Source organism: Magnolia sinica, chromosome 1 (genome assembly GCF_029962835.1).
Source record: "Magnolia sinica isolate HGM2019 chromosome 1, MsV1, whole genome shotgun sequence".
Taxonomy (NCBI): domain Eukaryota; kingdom Viridiplantae; phylum Streptophyta; class Magnoliopsida; order Magnoliales; family Magnoliaceae; genus Magnolia; species Magnolia sinica.
In genome coordinates, this window is record NC_080573.1 from 129,768,740 (window position 1) to 129,785,660 (window position 16,921).

At 39.6% G+C, this 16,921-nt stretch overlaps 1 protein-coding gene across 3 annotated transcripts; it reads right to left on the reverse strand.

Annotated features, from left to right (window-relative positions):
• Positions 1–1,515: 1,515 nt before the first annotated feature.
• LOC131216892 (deSI-like protein At4g17486) lies at positions 1,516–8,710 on the reverse strand. Of its 3 annotated transcripts, none has more exons than XM_058211511.1 (5): positions 8,684–8,710; positions 8,369–8,550; positions 5,163–5,450; positions 3,927–4,007; positions 1,516–1,936 (listed from the first exon to the last, which is right to left on the reverse strand). In XM_058211511.1, exons 2-5 carry the CDS (start codon positions 8,511–8,513, stop codon positions 1,803–1,805), a joined length of 648 nt encoding a protein of 215 aa, XP_058067494.1. In that variant the 5' UTR covers positions 8,514–8,550; positions 8,684–8,710; the 3' UTR covers positions 1,516–1,802. The 3 variants fall into 3 exon arrangements, with proteins under 3 accessions (XP_058067494.1, XP_058067488.1, XP_058067483.1); XM_058211505.1 differs by having other exon boundaries at positions 8,651–8,710; XM_058211500.1 differs by lacking the exon at positions 8,684–8,710 and having other exon boundaries at positions 8,369–8,621.
• Positions 8,711–16,921: the final 8,211 nt, after the last annotated feature.

The window sequence follows — 16,921 nt, forward strand, 5'->3', positions numbered from 1 at the left end:
AAATGTTGCTTTAAAAATGTGATTCTACATTTAATAAAGGTAATAAGAACATAAATTATTAAATAATCTTTGTATGTTTTTCAAAGGAATTTTCTTGAAAGACCACAAAAAAGAAAAAGGTGAGAATCATTTAACACTATCATGATATGGTATTGATGCATATTGATGGTTAAAAAAGGATACTTGGTTAATATTGATAGCAAAAGGATAATTGATTAGTTTGTTTGTTTTTTTTTTGGTTCTTATTTTTCATAAATTTTGGTTTTTTAAGAAAATGATAAAAAAAAATCTTATAATTTACAGTACGATTTGTGATTCAATGTGATTCAACCCCATTATAATTTGTGGTATGATGACGATTTTAAGAACATAAGTTGTATGCAGTGTGACCACTGTCACCAGGATTTTGAAAATCAAATGATAATAGCATGAAAAATACACAACATATTGCATGATTTTCAAAAGATAGGTGGATCAATTATTGTGATGTTAGCTCGAAAAATAGTAAAAGCTTTGAGGAATTTATATATTAAGTATATATTTAAATCTTAAAATTATTTCTTAATTTAAAATAAATAATTTTTTATTGTCGGTGAGATTTTCCTTATAATATCCTGAGAAATTGCGGAGAATGAGATTTATCCCTATGGTTGTATGAAGCACCACTAGTTGCACTCCTTTTGGGCGACTGAAGCTGCAGTAATCAGCTTTAGGGTGTGTTTGGTTGCACCAAATTTCATGAGATATCATGACAATCTCATTAGATATGATCTCCATTATGCTTGCATAAAGAAAGTGCACCTCATTTGTCTACAGCCATGAAGTTTGAAGACTTTGGAGGAAATTATATGTTTGGATTACCATGCTTGGCCTGTGCTAAATAGTGCTTTCTCAGTTCCATATATAAGGTAAATAGGGCTAAATAGAGTATGATGAATAGTCATACTCTGGGCCGGACTGATTTGGATCCAACGGATGACGCACATGCCCCATATCTACCAGATAAAATTATCATAACCATCTAGATCTCCCCTCATAACCATCCAGCTAGACTGCTTTATTGAATTGTGCTTTCGGCTGCCGTTGTTAAGATTGCATGTACTAATGCCACAGTGCGTCTTAGAAGCTGATTTCATCCAAAAATGTGGTTTTCCTAGATCCACACCTCTACCTGCAGGCACCGTGCTCAACATGTAAGCGGCACATCAGCTGGCCCTGCCATGTAAATGATCTGGTCCAGATACCCCACCAGTCATCTCATCAGGCCACGTGCAGTAATAGACAATAAGAAATAATTGCCTGGCCTTTCTGATGGAGGGCCCTGATTATAAGGCAAAGTGAGCTACGCAGTTGGGCCCATCTGATTCTTGGCTTGGATGTCCCACAAGTGCTGGGTTGGCATGTGTGGCTGCATGTCGAGAGTTGTTAGCAGGGTAAGCAAACCTCTATCAACATTCACAAAAGGGAAAAGAGAAAAAAAGAAAAGAAAAAAGAATTCGTTGTTGCTTGCAGAAATCAAATAATAACACGCCCCTTCACAATCTTGAATCATACATGAAAAATACCAACTAAATTCCAAGACAGTTTCAGGATCCTAGACATTGCAATGGAATGAAACTACTTAACAAAGATCTGCAATTGAATGCCATAAAGAAGAAAAAGAAATGGGAAAATTACATTAGAATCAATCAAACAAAGCCCAAATGTAGCACTGGAAGACAATAGAAACTAAGAAATCACAGCTGGTGAAACCAGTTTTCCATTCTGATCTACTTCTGGTTCAAATGAGCTGGGTTTAATCTTCACCTTGGCACCTCTTTGATAAAAGCCACCTCTCCGCAGGATGATGGTGATGAGAGGAGATGTTTGTCATGATCTGCATCATCACTTTCCGTCCGCTGTGGAGTGGTAACTGAAGGACACTCCGACCCATCTTCTGGAAATAGATGGAAAAACAAAAGCAACAAAAGCAATTGTTTAGCTATGCCTGCTTGCTAGAGTCATGTTTTAGATCAACGGTCAGTTTTATCATATTCCCCTGACGAGGTTTTTTGCTCAGTCCAATTAACTGTTAAGATATGGGACCACGGAATGTTTGGCTATGCATGTTTGATTGAGAATCAGCTTGCTCCAAAAAACTTCACACGTCAGAATCCAAATCTTCTATATGCAGGACCTATGGTAGATGAGAAATTCCAAAATATCCCATCTGATGATCCTAACCATCTGATTTTCCCTCTGCTAAATATGAGATATAGATTGAAAAGGCCCATTTTCATTGCATGGCCATTGTAGTTACTGGTGCATGGATAATACGATGGGGCCAACTAGAGAAAAATCCTGGATTACTGTAAGGTGGACCCATGTTTCAAAAATCCAAAAACTTGACTCAATATTGAGCCAGGTCAAGTTGACCTAAAGATTCAAATCGACTCAACCCAATATTTGATAATTAAGTTAGAATATCTTAAGGTTATAACAGATGTTCAAAATTATATCTAGTATAGAAAAAAATGGATCTTTCACAAAAGCAATACATAGCAAGATGAGAGCAATGCATGGACTTTATACACGAGTTCATGTATTCAAATCTTACTTCAACTTTATATATACATATAAGGTCAATTGCTGAGTGATTAACAGGAAGCGCTATGGAAAGGAAGAAATGTATCACAGAAGGACTAATAAGGATAGTTATTAAAGACTAGGGAGGAATGTTGGTGGGAATTTCACTTTTAGAAGGAAGCTTAAGGATGAAGAAGTCAAGGCATATACCAATTTCTTGGCCCTGTTGAATGAAGTCTATATTTCAAGGAGTGGGAAGGATTATAGGGTATGGAAGTGGGTGAGTTAGTTCAACACTGGCTGCCAACCAGAAGCAACCCTTATTTATCCAGGCTTGGGACAGGCAGTGAGAGCACTTAACTCCCATTGGCAGAGTTGATTGATTCTCTTTCTTCTCAATCGTTTTTTTTTTTTGCAAGCTGCAAAGCCTTATATGATGGAAGCATTTGCAGTGATGGCTGATAAGATCTTTGCTGATCAGAATCCTATAGTGAATGTTATGTTTGAACTTTTGGGGGAATTTTGGAAAGCATTAAGTGACTGAATCTTCATCGATGCAAAGGAGTCAATGCTTAAAGTGGTGAAAAAGGAAAATAAATAAATAAATTTAAGACCAGCCTCAACCTTACAAAACGGGTCCTCATTAGGTATCAGCTTCCAAGTTGTACTTTTAACTGGCATTTGTAGCAGATTCCCAAGTATTGTGACGTAAACTGATTCTAAATCAGATGAAGCTAACAGTTGGAGGAAACGACCTCGGCTGGGGCTGTCGAATGGCCAGGCCTGGGGTTGGCTTCGGCCCGGATTTTGAAGTGTTCGGCCCGGGCCTATTCAAAATTTGGATTTTGCTAGGCCCAGTCCTGGCCCATTGGCAGCCCTAATCTTGATCATCCACCTGCAATGTTGAATCAGCAGTGTTCTTCAATATGACAAAGGCAAAATTCATAGGACCTTGTCCAGCCTCATGATGAGGCACTACAGAAGTGTCAGGTTAGTGATCTTAGGAAAGGGTTAAGGATTTCTTTAGGTAGTCGATTGTGGAAGGGAATTCTAGTGATGCTGTATCTTGGGCAGCCCATAGGTGTTCCGAGCCATCAAACTAACGAAATCATTGAAACCGTCTCTAGGCTAAACTTTTATTTTAATCTGTGGAAAGAAGAGGCAATGGAATCGGTCGATCTGTTGACCAAGGAAGGTGCTCATCAGTCTTACTCTGTCTAGGGAATCTGTGCGTTGATATTTTCCTCACTTTGTTAAAAAAAATTTGTCGTTTTCCTAGAAAAAACTTATATTTGAAAAGGTGACAATACTGGTATCCTAATGATAGCAAATGCAAGTCCAAAGAGAATTCATGGGCTTACCAGAACAGACATGGTACTCAGGCATCTGTTTCACAGCAGTTAGTTGGAGGCTTTCGGGGAGCAGACAACTGCACACGGCACCTGCAATTTAGAGTTGATCCTATGCCTTCAATTCTCAGATGCAATATTCATATATGAAAGCAATACTTGAAGAAAAGCAGGAAAGATGAAAAGGGAAATTAAGAACTTGGTGAGAAGATACCAAACACCCACTGTGATGCAGACCACAATGTTCAGAGACTTTCGATACATATATAAGATGGATGGAAATGTTACTATAGTCACCTATTAGCATTTGGAGACATGGACAGTCCAATCAATCAAACTGGACTGTCCATTTAGTATAGACCACTCTTCATAGGCCACCATGCAAAAATCAGACCAAGTGGATGATCATATCCATCCAATCAATGTTCTATAAGATCAATATGGTGGGTCACATATAGTGAAAAAAGGTCCATGATCAATCTGAACCATCCATTCAGCAAGCTCCACCTTGAATCACTTTGATAAGACGATCCTAGCCATCCCATTTGTGGCTTGGGAAATGAACTACTGTAAGAAAAAAGAGGTCAACATTTTGACGAATGGGTTATCCAATCAGATCATGATTTTTGCATGCTGGGCCTAGAAGACTGGGTTTTCCTTGATGGATGTGTCCCATATGAAAGGTTATTATAGGGAGCTTCTCCATAGTTCTAGTATAGAGAACATGCCCTGAATGGCTTTATCCTTTTAACCGAATTTCATTGCAATTTCTCAGATATATATATATATATATATATATATATATATATATATATATATATATATATATAAAGAAAAGAAAAGAAAAGAAAAGGCCAGAAACTTTCTGGACTTTGCTGAAGTTATTTTATACGGAAAAAATGAGTAAATCTCAGGAAAGTGGAAATTGCAAGAGACTCCCGTGATTCCTAGGAAAGTTTAATGGTGTAAAACTCTTGTACATGAAGTGGCCAAGACGGCACGGGAGATTATAGGACTATGCTCCACAATGGAGACATCTGGAGTAAGATACTGTATGCAACGTGAATGGTGGGTGAGCCACTGCATGCAAGAAATGGTGGTACAAACATGCCTGTAGTCTAGCCCAAGACTTAAATAACACACTAAATGCCTTTGAGAGTGGAAAGGTTCAACAAAATAAACTGCGCATATACTGTAGTATGCCGAAAGTGAGATGAATGAATGAAAATGACAAGGAAAGGCTCATACCTAGTCCAGCAAGGCGGTTCACCCACCCAGGGATACGTCTCCCGGTCAACTTAAAACAAACATCATCTGTAAAGTGGTTGCAATTTTTCCCGATGAGGTGATAGGTGTCCCCATGATATTCTGCAGCCAGATTTTCCATAAATGTGCGAAAATCCGAAGGAGGCACGCTTATAGTGCCCAAAGAAATGGAGCATCTGTAGATAAAACCTGGGCACCTCTTTGGTTCCACCTCGAACAGACCACTTGTTGGGAAATCATGCGCTCCAAATCCATACTCCAAACCATGGACTGTTTACAATTCAAACAAGAAAGTAATTATCCATCAGATAAAACCTAATAGTCAAGTTGGGATTACAAGCAGATTCAAATTACTATAAACATTATTAAGCACTGGAGATGGAAATATGCTTCATTTCTATTTTAGATTACCAATATTTAGAAACTGAACCAGACGTCATACCAGTGATGTGCCCAGTTTGGTCAGAACCAGTTCCACCACTGGTTTGGTTGAGACATAATCATGATGTTAATATAATATTAGAATAAAAAAGATTTATTCAAAATGTTTTTTAATGGTGTATACAGTTCATACCACTTCAAGTCGTATTTTAATGAGGTTTTACCATTTTATTTAGAACCCTGAGCAGAAACATTCATGCTAGATGTGGAGTGTCATGATGCCTGTCAGAACTTTGAATTTTGGCCAGATGTTTGGGGTGACCAATCACAATCCCATCTTGTCGAACCCAAAAATCCAACCCTGGATCTTCTCAAAACAGATGCTTCTATTTGTCCTTTTTTACAATTCCCAACTTCATTAGAGGCATCCTTATTTTCATCAAAAGTCAACTATAATAAGCTACTGAGATAGGCCTGACTACTACCCCTTGCAACGTCAGTTCAAAGCAGTGGGCCATGTGGGGGGAAAGAAACAGGAGATGTTTACGGAACAAACAAATGAATGTTTTGAAGGTGTATGGAATGGCTAAATTAGATGTAATGGGATGGGCTTCTTGTTCCAAGTCCTTGGCTTTTATTCTTGGGTTGTAATGGGGGTTGTTCTTGAGGTCAGTTGCATCTTTTATGCACACACACACACACACACACACACACACGTCTGTTATTTTTCAAAAAAAGAAAAGAAATTCAGTTCAAAGCATATGGTTAAAATTGATTCACAGATATGAAGACTTGAGATAAGACTAATCGACCACAAATTTTGATGGCTTCCCTAAGTAAAACAATTGAAAGAGTCCAATCTAAATCCCAGCACTGCAAAAACTCATGAGATGTAACCATACATGAGAAATTGAATCTTTAATTGGAGAAAATTGAATGTTTGCAATGAGTAGTCTCTGGGATGCCGACAAACTTCTTCAACACTACAGAGAGTATGTTAGAAAACAAAATTCCCAGTTTTCCACTTCCCCAGAGAACTCACCAAAAATAAAAGAGGCGTGGGCCACAAACCTAAGCCGGCTTGGATCACGCACCTCTTGAAATTTCCTTAGTCCTTTGGCTTAGATCTGAGGAGGATCTGAATGACATTTGGATGAGGTTTTGGGTCAGCTTTGGGTTTAGTTTGGCTCAAGTTGAGTTTGGGTTTAAGGTGGGATTGGGTTGAGGCCAAGGTACTTGGCCAAAATTCTGCAACATTGTGCAATAATAATAATTTTTTTTTTTTTAAAAAAAGACCCCTTGAGTATTAACTGGGTCGATTAATCTGGACCACCCATATTAGCTGGTTGTGTCTACAGTACACTATCAGTCCACCATTTAATGTCATTAACCAATAATCCATAGACCGCCTGGCCACATTTTAAAAAAAAAAAAAAGAAAAAAAAATCATAACAAAGGATTTTGTTAAAAGAGCCCAAGTCCAATATGCAAGAAAGTACAAAGACCATCAACGCATGGATAGGAATTCTCTGGGGGTTAGATGAAAGGAGACATCTAGAGAACGAGACTGAAGCCTTGTGCCATTGGAAACAAAAGCTAAATCCTGGGCAGGTCACATATCCAACACCCAAGCTGCTGCATTGCAAGAGAAGCCCATTGCATATATCTACGATCCTCAGAATTGCAGTCTGGACCGTGACTTGTGCAGCACATCAGTTCACGATCATGACCGTGAACCATAATCTGGACCATAGATAATGCCCATCTGTTTATCAATCCTGACCATGTAGTCTCAACCATGACTCCTCCATCCAATAGATGCTCAGGACTGAATGGATTACCATCAGTTACAACCTTCAAATAACCCGACAAACTGCTCAAATACTCTTCCCAGAAGCTTCTAAAAAATCATGGAAAAAGAAAAAAATAACCCCAACCTGTCTTCCAATGCATTGATCAACCCTGGCCCGCAATTAACCGCACCCCAAATTCCACTCAAGAATCCAAACACCAGTGCTACAACCATAAGAAAAATCCAAAAACAATGTCTCCCACACCTCACACAACCAATTTCAGGAGAATGCCACTTAAAACAGACTCTAATAACATCACCACTCAACAAAAAAACAAACAGATTCCAACATGCTAATCAATGACCAATCCAAAACAAACACACAAAGAAATGAATAACAATGAACCGATTGCCCTTAATTAGAATCTCAGAGGCCCACCTACTTCCATGCCTCAACTCCATGGCACCTAATTACGACCCCCAGATCAAAGTTACCATCTTGAGAAAAACACAAAATGAAAACCAATCAGACTATTATTTTAAGAAGAAAAGGAATATACTGTCAGCTACATCCAAAACAATCCATTTCAAAATTGCCCTTTCCGAATTCAGTTCCCATTAAAAAAAGAAGAAGAAGTTAATCCGTTTCCCTGTGGATATCAATCCAATGGTGATTTGGTGTACATCCAAAGAGGCCCCAAAACGCAACAGATCCATTCCAATTTCAATCCAGCACCCAAACACTCGTACTATACAAACAGAAATCAAAACCAAACAGATATAGAAACAACCCAATTCAAGATCATACCACAAAAAAAAAAAAAAACCCAACTGAAACCACCCAAAACTGCAACGAAAACCAAAACCCATCACCCAGAAGAAGAACATTAGTCAAACAAACAAATCCAACCCAAATTCAAAAAACAAGAAAACAACAACATAAACCAAAGAAGAAACAGAAAAATCTCAAGTTTCGTTGACTGCAATCAATCTTTCGATTGAAGAGATATCTCACCTTCGATTCCTGAATGGAAAATCCCAACTCCAAACCAGTACATGTAATTATTCAACGGCGTGAGATCGTAGACGTTCAAGATCACTTGGGTTGTGTAATTCCCATCGTCGTCTTCTGAGGCAGACGTTGAGAACGTACTCCCCATTAACACCAGACCAGCTTCCAAAAGCTCCTCAGATGAGCTGCAATAATTCATGCACCAGAGAGAGAACCAAAAAGAATAGATGTCAGCTACACGTGTAACAAAGAAAGCTAGGCATGGCACGTGCTAGAGAGTCATGCCTCGAGAGATCGGATCGTTCACTTGGTGGGCACCTCCCGCGGGAAAAGACAGTTGAGGTCGAGCACGTCTTCCTTAACTCCTCCTGTAAAAAAAAAAAAATCAAAATTCATATTTACTAAAAATAATAAAATTCTAATTCCAATAAAATTCTTTCTTTTTAAAATTTTTTTTATAACACACGCACACGCACACACCCCTGCACCCTCACACCGTAGTGGGCTTTCACCACCGGATACTCGAACCCTTGACCGGGTGTTGAAACTCCTGAAAGTCTACACCCAAGCAAGAGCAAGGATCCATTTCTAATAAAATTCTTCTTAAACTTTATTTTTAAAAATAAAAATTGTAAATAATAATTACAAATTATTTTTAAAACTTAAAACTTAATAAAAAATTTATTAAAAATTAAATTAATAAAAATATTAATTTTTTCTTAAAAATTTATTTTTGAGCTGAAAGTGCCACTTTCTAATGAAAACCGATAGACGCGACTCAGTTTGGTTCACCGGGGATGGCCCATTTCAGTAAAAATTAATTGGTTATGCAATGTAACCGTACTGCAACGAAAGTTACGATTAATTTATAATCCTCCATGTCATCGCGTCCTCAGCACTACACCTGTCATGAGTGGGAGTTTGATATTCTTGCTACGTACGATGCTTGATACGCAGGTGGTTAGGAATTATACACGTGGCATAACCGACTAAAGAGTGGAAATCCCTATCCGTAAGCTGTAGTCCCACGTTTTGAACAGTTAACCTCTGATTCGTGGACACGTGTGTTTGAAAAGGACCATGGATGTTTTCAATTTTAGCCGTCCGATGATTGTTGGTATCCGATACTCAGATAATCGAATATGAATAATTTGTTGTTCTTGATACATCTTACACTGGGACCCATAATTTGGACAGTTTAATTTGAATATACTTTTATCCTAAATATGCGATTTCTAAGTACCCGCGTATCATCCATCACGCTCTTCCAGAGTATCAAAGTTTTTTCTCTGAACCGGTGAATGCACGTGCCCCACCCACTGAATTGAGTGGCCTGAGAGACACCCTGATGAACGACCTGGATCTTGCACAGGTTTTTTAATCCGGACCGTTCATCTAGTGAGTTCCGCTGGAATGAATCATCCCCAAAATATCTACCATATGGTGGATCCCAGTGCCCAATTAGAACTTCTTCAGTTGAATGTGGACTGCTGTACCTTCCAAAATAATTCTCTAACCGGCCTTAGGCCTCAGTGACTGGCCCGATCAAATCTAAAGAGTCAAAAGTCGTTTTTTTACTGACCAGGCTCGGCCCAGCCCAGTCCAACCCGACTTCGTCCGTACACGTGTCGTATCCAACAAATATGCCGTTCCAAACGTTGGTCAGGCAACGCATTAATCTTTGTAGACCGTTGATTCCGTTTCTTGTGCACGTGCGGCCCACTTGATCAACGGACGGGTTGGGAACATGTACGTGGAACTAGGGATTTCGTCGGTTTCAGGTCAGGGTCGGGCCGGACAAACGCTTGGGCTTGTGCTTTGGGCTTTCCTCGTCATGGTGTCGAACAGGTGATAGCCCGGCCCAACCCGGCCCGTTACCAACCCTACTTCTATCGGAAGCGGACTGGCTGGTGTACCACACACCACCGATGTGGCTGGTGTGTTGACGCCACCAAGTTCTATGGTCCCATCACGAGGTATGAGTTATAAGAAACGGATTGGCTACTCCCCCTGCCACCAGCCAATGGCTGATGGTCGGTGCTCTGTGGGCCCCACCATGATGTATGTGTTTCATCCATGACATACATCTATTTTTCTAGATGATATAAGACCAAAAATGAGATACATCCAAATCTCAAATGTACCACATTACAGGAAAGGTGTTGAATGAGCGTAGACCATTAAAAACTTTCTGGGGTCATAAAAGTTTTGGATCAAGCTGATATTTATTTTTTAACCTTCATCTGGGTCTGTATGACCTAATCAACAGATTGAATGTTAAATAAACAGTACAGTAGGCCTTGGAAGAATTTTAATGGTGGATATTCAATTATTATTATTTTCCTATGGTGTGTTACACCTAAGATATATATCGATCTCGTTTTTTGGATTAGGCTCTAAAATGATATTTAAAAATAGATGAACGGAATGGATGAAACATATACATCATGATGGGGCCCACAGTGCAACCACCATCAGCCACCGGGCTAGTGGTAGGGGGAGTGGCCAATCCGTTTCTTGAGTTATATCCAACCCGTCCGTCAACTAGTGAGCTCGTCTTAAGTCTTGAGCCTGCCATCCAAACACTTCTGGAGGTCACAGAAATTTTGGATCAATATGATATTTGCTTCTCTCTTTTCATCCATGTCTGTATGACCTTATGAATAGATTGGATGGAAACTATACGTTAAGGTGAGCCCTACGAAAGTTTTAATGGTGAAAATCATTGTCTCCACTTTTATTTGTGGTGTGGCCCGCTTGAGTCTTAGAAATTACTCATTTTTGGGATTAAGATCTAAAATACTCTCGCCTAACAGTGTAGATGTGATAAATACATCATTGCAGGGCCATGTAACTTTGATCTCCTTTGAACCGTTCGTACAACTGGGAGCTCGAGGAGCGTCAGCGCTCGTCTTCGCACGACACGTACCTACACCAGCTAGGTTGCTGGTGTGTGGTACACCAGCCAATCCACAAGTTGTAAGATTAATAGTCCTATCCGTACCGTCCATCATAATTCCGTACTATCCAAGGGGGTTCTGTTGAGGAATTATACACCGCTCAGATCCAACCGTATGTTTGTTGCTTCAGTTTGTAGAAGTGGGCTCTTGGTTCGGTGATCCAAACCATTGACATTATGGGAAACACTGTGGATGACTCATGCACTAAAAATCTCACCAGATGGAAAAATTCTAACCCTTTGATAGCCACCCTAAACAGATGGTTAAGAAACAAAATTCAACAACAGTTCAGATTCTACCAGAAAAAAGGCCAAATATTCTATAGTTAGGATCTCCCAATAGGAGGATTGATTTATGAACAGGTAATCCGTCACAAAGCCCATCATATGGAGAGTTTGGATCACTGAACGATGGGCCCCACTTGTTCAGATTCAAACCTCAAATGCTTTGCAACAGCAACATTGCCACTTCTGTAGAAAATCAGTACCGTGTCGGCCCACCATGATTCTTAGTCGGATCTGCTGACAAGGTGGGCCATTCTAGTTTTGAGTCAGACTATCGGTTGTCCATTGATCCAACGGTGTGACCAACCTGATGAGTGGACCTGCCTTGTTTTTATGCAGGCTGCGGATTGCCTGGACTCCCAGTTCATGCAATCAGAGGCTAGGTGGGGCCTACCATGATTTTTCTGAGAAATCCACTCGGTTCATCCGTTTTTCCAGCTTATGTTAGGACGTGAGCCCAAAACTGAGGCAGATCCAAAACTCAAATGGCCAATAAGATAGGAAAAAGTGACTGTTGAAACCTTGCAGGGATCCACCGTGATGCTTTTACGCCATCCAAACCGTTCGTAAGGTCATTCCTACTGGGATGATCTGGAAACACTAAAAATTAGCCTGATCTAAAATTTACATGGCCCCACAGAATTTTTCAATGGTGGACGTTGAATTCCCACTGTTTTCTGTGACGTGGCCCACTTCAGTTTTGTATCTGCCTCATTTTTGGCTCATGTCCTAGCATGACTGGCAAAATGGATGGGCGGGGTGGATTTGTCACAAACATCTCAGTGGGCCCCACCTAGCTTCTCGCGGCATGTACTTCCCGCGGTTGGAGGTGGCAGGCACTATGGTGGGGCAATGATCGTAGGCCCACGTAAGGATCATCCTTATAAAAAATCAGGCTGATGCACTAACAAGATGGCCATACGTGTATGTTGAGTGACACTGTCAGTCGTCCACTAATTCATGAGATGTGGCTAACCTGATGAGTGGACCTGCCTACGGAAGTGATCGGCTGTCATGGAAACGGACTGGCTACTCCCCTTGCCACCAGCCAATGGCTGATGGTTGGTGCTCTGTGAGACCCACCATAATGTATGTGTTTCATCTATGCTGTCCATCTATTTTTCTAGATCATTTTAGGCAAAGAAACCAAAAATGAGGTGTATCGAAATCTCAACTGGACCACATTATAGGAAACAGTGTTGTATGAATGTAGACCATTAAAAACTTTTTGAGGCCTATAAAATTTTTGGATTAAGCTGATCTTTGTTTTTTCCCTTCATCTAGATCTGTATGACCTAATCAACAGATTGGATGTCAAATAAACAGTACAGTGGGCCTTAGGAGGATTTTAATGGTGGATATCGAATCACTATTGTTTTCCTGTAGTGTGGTCCACCTGATATTTATATACTCTCATTTTTGGAATAAAGCCTTAAAATGATATTTAAAAATGGATGAACGGCATAGATGAAACACATGGTGTAGCCCACATAGCACCGACCACCAGCCACGGGGCTAGTGGCAGGGAGTAGCCAATCCGTTTCCAGCTCTCACAGCCTGGAGGGGACGCGGATTTCCTGCGAAAGCCTTTCGCAGGGAAGTTCCTGCGCAAGGATGCTGAGTGGGGCCCACAGATATGTTTGTGAGAAATCCATCCCGTCCGTCCGTTTCGAGAGATCAATTTAGTTTGTATATTCAAAATTGAGGTGGATACAAACTCAAGTGGGTCACACGAACGGGAAAATTGGGGAAAGAAATTCCCACCGTTGAAATCTTCCTGAGCTCCACCTTGATGTTTATATGCTATCCAAACCGTTTATAAGGTTATTACCAATGGGATGAAGTGAAAATACAAAAACGATGGTCTGATACAAAACTTTTATAGCCATAGGAATGCTTCAACGGTTCTCACTGAATTTCCACTGTTTCCTCCCCTGTGTCCCATTTGAGTGTTGTATCCACCTCACTTTCGTAAATACACCCTAAAATGAGATCAAAAAACAGACGGACGGTGTGGATTTCTCACAAACATATCGGAGGGTCCCACCCAGCATCCTTGCGCAGGATCTTCCTGCCAAAGGCTTTCGCAGGAAATCCGCGTCCGCCTGGCGGCGGGGTCCTCTCTAGCGTTCTTAGAAAGCTTATTTTGCAATTCTGCTTTTGGGCCCACTGCTTTTTGAGCTTGGAAAATTTTCAAGCTCAGCTCAAGCAAGATTGAGCTGGACTCCGCTAAGCTTGGAACTTGACTTGGACTTGACTCAGTTCCCATCGATTCGACTTGGATCGGATTCATTTAATATAAATATTTTATAAATAAATTATGTATACACTAAAAATTCTAAAACCAACACTCAAACTCAGCTTGTATGCTGAAATTCAAACTCGGCTTGAAAGTTTGAGCTTGAGCTTAGCTTGATCTCGGTTGAAGTTATGGGTGCACACGGTTCGGTTTGGTCCGGTTCTGGGGTGAAAACGGAACCGAACCGTTCCTAACGGTTCTAAAAAATTTAGAACCGGAACCGAACCGTTGACACCCTAGAACCGAACTGAAACCGAACCGTTAAAACCGGTTCGGTTCTAGATTGGTTCCACGGTTCTTGGCTTTTTATAATCCAGCCCAATTGCAAGCCCATGTCCATCTATGTTGTGGTCCATTTGATGAATGGTTTAGATGTTATATAAGGTGTTCAAAAATACATTTACGAAAATAATTATTCTAGAGAAAATAATTAGAAGGTGTGCAAAAATACATCGGTTCGGTTCAAAGTTCAGTTCCATGGTTCGGTTCTACAGATCGGATCCACGGTTTGGTTCTACGGATCGGTTCACGGTTCGGTTCGGTTCTATATACCCCCAAACCGAGAACCGAACTGATGTCACCAGTTCTTTGATTTTTAGAACCGGAACCGGAACCGGTGCACTCTAGAACCAGACCAAACCGGACCGTTTGGTCGGTTCCGCTCCGGTTCTACGGTTCTACCGGTTAAATGTGCACCCCTAGTTGAAGTTGGCCCGAGCAGCTGAGTTGAGCTAAGCTAGCAAGTTAGGCTCAAGGACCGACTTGAGCCGAGTTCAAGTTGGAGTAGCTTGCTGGATGAGCTGAGCCAAGCTCGATTCGATTCAGCTCCGCTCATGTACAACTTTACATACAGTCTTGACAAAAATTAATCGTACATGGGCCAAACCTCTTCAAAATTTGTCTGCATTGTACCCCAAGCTTTTAAATGATAAGTTCACCATCCATTTTTTGTTGCTTTTTATATTCACCATCTATTTTTTCAAGCTATTTGAGCGGATGGTTAAGATAAATCAATTGATGTTATTTTTGCAAATAGTGTCGGCTAATAATAGCATAGAATGAATGGACAATCAAGATCAATGGATATGTTGTTGCACACATCATTTAAAACATTTTTGCATTAGGGTTCTGCCAATAACATGCTGGCTTGTTCCTTTAAAATTCGAGAACTGATCATACATGGGTGTTGGCATCGGTCATTGTGGTACAGGGGATTTTAGCCATTGGATGAATTAAATATTGGAGCTAAAAATAAATAAATATTTAATGCATCTGATGACTAAAAAAAAACCCGTATCACAAGGAAAGATGCGAGTGTCTACAGGCAGTGGGTTCTCTTAAATTTTGCAGTGAATAGTGCAAATTGGGCAAGAAATTCAACTCTTAATACCATTAGGGATTTACAAAAAAAAATAGATAATTATACTCATAAGCTCTCACAAAATTTAGAATTGTAATCTAATGTTGGGGTCCCTCTTCATGTTGAGTGGGCTTAAGTACTTTTAGTGTCAGATGTATGAAAGAAATATTTTAGTATTTTGGCCAAGTAAATAAAATGAGAGAAAATGAGATGTTTTTGTTTAAAGAGAGAGCAACATGTGGGGATTTTATTTCCTAAAGTAAAAAAGTTGAGAAAGAGAAGGGAAGAATGGGCTTTGCGGAAGAGAAGATAAAGAGACTTTTACTATCGAAATCTTCACATCTTGGTTTGTGAGGATCCCATTCACAACGTTAGTTTCTTTTATTGTCTTCTCCGAAGGTTGTGTTGAGGATTTTTACAATTCTTAGTTGATGAGGAAATTCATTTCTTTCATGTTGTTTGTAATCTACCGTTGGGTGATGTAATTGGGATATTCAAGAGAGGTCTTTTGATGATTATACTTCCATTAGTTTGATTATAGTGGATTTGTGCCGAACTATATCCCGTGATTTTTTCCTTCACATCGGAGAATTTTTCACGTAAAAATATTTGACATCTCTTACATCCTACATGTTTGATGATTTGATTGTTTGTATCATAAGTGATTTTTAACTATTAAATATCTTATATTGTTAATCCCTTTGATTTGTCATAAAAGAAAAAGTTGTGTGGTTTCCAATAGCTAATACTAATGCTTAAAATAAAATAAACAAAACAAGCAAGCACTTGGTTGAAGAAAACTCCATTAATGAGCAAAAGAAAAGAAAAAGAAGAAGAAAAATCTCTCTTATATGTCCTTGTTTTTATCTTGTTGCATAGAATTTTAGTCTTACATTCCTGTTAGTTTCGCAATATTAGATATTGAGAATATCTTCCAAAAACAATCTTGAAAAAAAGAAGAAGAATATCCACGTAAGTATGACGCAAGGGTGAACTAATGGAAAACCAATTAACTGAGCATATGGACATAAGAGATGCAAATTCTAACATTGTGTGCTTTGCACATGTGATACTCGATTTTGCAGAAAATTACACTATCTTTCAATTATCAATTAACTAATGGCTTACATGACAGTCTTACTTGCTCTTTGAATGTCAAACCCTTATCACAAAATTTCCACCCATGGGATGTTGCAGCTCTCAGTTAACTAGCATAAGCCCTCGCATTGGCAACCATATTGAAAGTGTGTACTCATGCCTCAGTGGTAGACTCTTAAGAATTTCAACATGGGGTAATGGGTTCGAGTACCCATTGTGGTGAAATTATGGTGTTAGTGCGTGATTGTGTGTATAAGGTGTGAGTCCATATCTAACAAAAACCATATTGAAAAGGGCAAATAACCTCGGCATGTCAGTTTGTGCATTTTGTAGTTTCTTTGTTGGAGGACTTGTTGCCCTGTATAATTTACCGAGAAAAGTCGACTACATGAAAGAAAACAACCTAGCTTACATCTTCTCTTAGCGTGAAATCAATTTGCTTGTTTGGACCTTCTTTGGCTTGCTAGTCAGCTCATTCGATTTAGTTTCAAATGTGTGGTTTATTGTTAGCACAACAATTTGTTTTATTTGTCAATTTTCCTCGTTTACTATGTT